Source organism: Marmota monax, unplaced genomic scaffold (assembly GCF_021218885.2).
Source record: "Marmota monax isolate L192 unplaced genomic scaffold, Marmota_monax_Labrador192_F-V1.1 WCK01_AAM20220418_F8-fsc00480, whole genome shotgun sequence".
NCBI classification, from domain to species: Eukaryota; Metazoa; Chordata; class Mammalia; order Rodentia; family Sciuridae; genus Marmota; species Marmota monax.
The window spans coordinates 74,323-79,188 of record NW_026692418.1 but is presented as its reverse complement, the minus strand read 5'-3'; the positions used below and the strand labels follow the sequence as shown (position 1 = coordinate 79,188).

Sequence of the window (4,866 nt, the reverse complement as noted above, 5' to 3'; positions counted from 1 at the left end):
CGGCTCGGGTCGAGGACCCTGGCGGCCGCGGTTCCGCGACGCGACCAGGCCCGCCAGAGCCGACTCGTGGACGGCGCGCGCTCCCGAGGAGACTGTTGAGGCGCGCGCCGGGGGCGGGGGCGGTAACGCGGCGGCGAAGGCGAGGGCAGCCGAGTGGGGGGCGGGGCCGCGACGTCTGCAGAACCTTGGACAGAAGCTCCGGAGCTGCTGCCGCCGCCGCCGAGCGCGAGCCCCGCGGAGCCCCGCCGAGCGCCGGGACTGCGGCGGCTGAGCCGCGGCGCGCATTGCGGAGGGCTCGGAGCACTGGAGCCGCCGCCTGCCTGGTAAGCCTGCGCTGGGAGGTCGTCCGCTGTCCGGCAGAACCGGGTCCCGGCCGCGCGAGGTGGGGAGGCGGGGGTCCGCGGCCGCCTCCGTGGGCGACCAGCCTCCTCCCTGCTGCGCCTCCAGACCGCGGTAGCGGCGGGCGGGGGTGCTGCAGTGGAGGCGGCGCGGGGGCGCGGGCGGGGCCGCGGAGCTCGAGGAGGCTCGGGCGAGGGTCTGGAGGTAAGCCCGCGGGCGCCGCGAGGCGCGGGGCAGAGGGGGCGCAACGCGGAGCACCTCTTGGTGTTGAGAACCATCTTGTTTTCCACGCAGATCTGGAGGGGCAGCACGCGTGCCGGGAGCGTCCCCTCCTCCTTTTCGGGGCCGCCGCAGGCTCAGTGAGCCGTTTTTTCCCTCTGGCCGGCAGGCTGGGCGCGCAGGGACGCGGGCCCCCGCTGGGCGCGCAGCGGCACCATGGGCACGGTGCTGTCCCTGTCCCCCAGCTACCGGAAGGCCACGCTGTTTGAGGATGGCGCGGCCACGGTGGGCCACTACACGGCCGTGCAGAACAGCAAGAACGCCAAGGACAAGAACCTGAAGCGGCACTCTATCATTTCCGTGCTGCCTTGGAAGAGGATTGTGGCCGTGTCAGCCAAGAAGAAGAACTCCAAGAAGGTGCAGCCCAACAGCAGCTACCAGAACAACATCACGCACCTCAACAATGAGAACCTGAAGAAGTCGCTGTCCTGCGCCAACCTGTCCACATTCGCCCAGCCCCCACCGGCCCAGCCGCCCGCACCCCCGGCCAACCAGCTCTCAGGCTCCCAGACCGGGGTCTCCTCCTCTGTCAAGAAGGCCCCGCACCCCTCCGTCACTTCCGCAGGGACGCCCAAACGGGTCATCGTCCAGGCATCCACCAGCGAGCTGCTGCGCTGCCTGGGCGAATTTCTCTGCCGCCGGTGCTACCGCCTGAAGCACCTGTCCCCAACGGACCCCGTGCTTTGGCTGCGCAGTGTGGACCGCTCCCTGCTTCTTCAGGGCTGGCAGGACCAGGGCTTCATCACGCCGGCCAACGTGGTCTTCCTCTATATGCTCTGCAGGGATGTTATCTCGTCTGAGGTGGGTTCAGACCATGAGCTCCAGGCCGTCCTGCTGACCTGCCTGTACCTCTCCTATTCCTACATGGGCAACGAGATCTCCTACCCGCTCAAGCCCTTCCTGGTGGAGAGCTGCAAGGAGGCCTTTTGGGACCGTTGCCTCTCTGTCATCAACCTCATGAGCTCCAAGATGCTGCAGATCAATGCTGACCCACACTATTTCACACAGGTGTTCTCCGACCTGAAGAATGAGAGCGGCCAGGAGGACAAGAAGAGGCTCCTTCTAGGGCTTGATCGGTGAGCCCTGTAGCCCTGGTCATGGCTCAAGGATTCATTTTTAAAAATTTATTATTAAATCAGAGTTTTGTGTACAGTATGTGTCTAGCAAAGCCACCAAGGGCCTCCCCCTTCCCATGTTCTCTCCTTGGGATTTTTTCAGCCCTGTGAAGAATTCTGGAGACTTGAACTCTCAAACCTTGTGCAAACCCAGATGTACTCGAAGCCACCCAGGCTGACCTCCCCCTTTGGGGAACCCAAGGGGCTGACTAGCCCCTGCTGCCTGTGCCCTTGCTGGATCCATGGTGGGTGAGGCTGCCCACTGCTCCCTGGATGGGAGCTGGTGAGGGGGTCTCTGGCTGCGGGCCCAGGGAGGAGAATTGGGATTTCTGGTCAGAGGTCCAACTGTTTTGGATGGTTCATTCTCCCAGAGGCTCCTCAAGCCAGCTAGCCTGACTGAGCCTCAAAGACAAGGGTTTTGAAGCAAGATCCCCGTAGCCCTGGGACATCTTTAGTAGAGGAGGGGCAAAGTGGGTCTCGTGCAATGATTGTGTCCAGTGGTTTGCCTGCGCACGGCCCTGGTTTGCGTTTTCTTTTTTAGGGAGAAGGGCTTTCCTTTAGTGGAGGAGTGGAACTTGCCCCTCTGCCCCTTGCCCACTACTCCCAGCTCCCACATTAGTGTTGGCTAATGAGCTTGTTTGCCTCATTAGGTTCTTATTTTGGGTCCCAGCTGAAGGGGTGGGGTGAAGCTGGGGACAGCTACTTTCCTGGGTGAATTTTTCATTTGAATAACACAGCTTAGTCACCCTGTGGTGAAAGCCAGGACAGTGGCAGCTGCCCATTAGCAACAGCCTGTCTTCTGGGCAGGTGGAGAAGTCCACACCTGAGACCAAGCTGGTGCCCACCTAAGTGCTAAGGCCTCTTGCTGGTGCAAAAGACATTTGTCCTGCCGAGTCCGGGTAGGTGAGATCAGCAGTAGGGGTGATGTGATAATGGTGTATCCCACCCCCACCCCGTGTTAATTTAAAGCTGTTTCCAAGCAGTTCACTTTCTTCTGGAGAGGAAGCCTTGCTCTGTAAGGCCCAGTGAGACAGCTGGATCTTGGAGATAATTACAAGATGGGAGTTTGACTCCTGATTGCTTTGGAAGCTTGGTGATTCTGTAGCTGATTACTTGCAGCTGCTAGTTTTGGTGTCCACCTTACCCTAGTTGCTATGAAAACACATGTTATGTACTTTACCTGTTTTCTTTCTAATTCTCCCAGACTGGTGGCTTGGGAGAGGTCCACGAGAAGGAAGCAAGTCTTCCTGTGTGGCCCCCACTCTTCCTTTGGGGAACAAATAGCAGTGTGAAGATGCTGTAGAGGATTCTCTCTTCCAGTCCTGGTCACCAGGGAGTGCTGGAATTGGGGGCTGGGGTGGGGGAGGCAGAGGTCATTTTACATAGGATTAGATTCTAGGTGGCTGCCGACTTCTGCACAAGCACTACTGAAATTCACATTAAAAAAAAAAAAAGCTGTGAAATTGAGGTACCAATTTAAGAGGCCTGGAGCAGAGCCTTTTGGTCTGAGGCTTTCCCAGATATGGGGAAGAGGGCCTGCCCTGCCGGAGAGCCTTTCTCCAGCTACTCCTTGAGGCCCACACTGAGCCAGTTCCTGGGACTGTGAGATAATCAGATGCAGAGCTGGAAGGCACCTGCGGCTGCTGGCACAGACTTCACCACAGCCTCTCTTCTCTGCTGGTTTTCATGCAGCCTGTCTTTACATCCTGCTGCCACTCGTGACCCGAGGTGGGAGGCCTGTGGGGGCAGCTGGCCCCTTCAGGCACAGAAGAGGAGCTTCAGGTGCCTAGTCTCAGCAGGAGGGTGCATGTTTGTAGTCCATACAGCTGGCTGAACCTGGCCTAGAACTGTGCCATTAAGTTGCATCCACAGGATTCCGGTTTTTTATCTGTTTCCTTCTCTCTCTCTAAATTTTATTTTATTTTTTGTTATTGTTGTTTTTTGTTTTTGTTTTTGGAGGAGGTACACATTTCAGGAGATGTTGTGGACTAAGAAAACAACTCTAGTTCCACCAGTGTGAAGCCTGTGTGTTCTCTTCTCTTCCCTTGCACTGGTCATCAGTATTGTAAAGGAGCAACTGATATACTTGAGTGTGCAAGCAATGAACCCATTTGACATGCTGCTATGAAGACTACTTTTAGAACAACAACAAAAAACTAACCTACAAAAAAACAAACAAAAAAAAACCTTTATTCTTTAATTGTTGCTTTTACAGTGATATTGTGCATGCAAACCAGGAGCATTTTGTGTCTTAAGAAAAATAATCTTAGAACAGATGGCTGTGAAAATTACACCCATGCACAGAACAAGCCACAGGAATAATAGTTCAGGATTCGGTTTTTCTCTTTTTCTTGTAAACCTGAGGGTTGATATATTCTTTCCATGCAGTTACTAGAACTTAGTTTTGTTCCAACAGTTGTTAAACTTGCAATGAAAAGAAAATGTGCCATTTTTTTTCCTCTCAGAACTATTCATAGCTGTATATTTGAAACTGCTAATTACACATGTGTGATATATGTTGGTTTTTTAGTGCAATTTCTTCTGTAGCTATTCTTTGACCAAACTGTGGGTATTGTTAATATTAATTTATATTTGTCTCATTTTGTATGTATGTGTAGTGTGTGAGTATGTGTGGTTTATAATCTGACAGTCATGAAGCTCAGTTTGGCTGTAATTTAATTCCCCTTTCCTTATTTTTATTTATTTTTGTACTGTGCTGATTCAATAAAATGCACTGACCATCCATTACATAGACCTCTTTTTGTGGGCCCGTCATTTGTGAGCAGGCTGGGATACTTTTTAATGCATGATTTATGCACTTGGAATTAAATTGGATTTGTTATTGGGGAGGGCAGGTGGAACAGAGCTAGGGGAAAGGGCTGAACACGCTAAGGAGATTAAGAAAGCAGCACAGGTTAAGTAGGCTTTGGGTTAGTGGTGGGGGCTCCCTTTGTGGAGGCGGATGACTGGTATGTTGAGCCAAGGAGGGTCAAGCTCACACATATGGCCTGGCCAGTGCTGGCCAAGTGGGTTTCTGCATGGGCACTGGGCCTTGGGCCAATATGTTGAGGCTTGTTGCTTAAGGCTGGTGCTCCTGTGTCCCTGAGCCTGGCCCTGCTCAATGCTCACTGCC

The 4,866-nt window shown here is 54.2% G+C and overlaps 1 protein-coding gene across 1 annotated transcript; it reads left to right on the top strand.

The window, feature by feature from the left end:
• The first annotated feature begins 202 nt into the window (after nucleotides 1-202).
• On the top strand, nucleotides 203-4,481 carry Cdk5r1 (cyclin dependent kinase 5 regulatory subunit 1). Its single transcript, XM_046442914.2, has 2 exons — nucleotides 203-323; nucleotides 634-4,481. The coding sequence occupies exon 2, from the start codon at nucleotides 775-777 to the stop codon at nucleotides 1,696-1,698; it is 924 nt and encodes a 307-aa protein (XP_046298870.1). The 5' UTR covers nucleotides 203-323; nucleotides 634-774; the 3' UTR covers nucleotides 1,699-4,481.
• The last annotated feature ends 385 nt before the right edge of the window (nucleotides 4,482-4,866 follow it).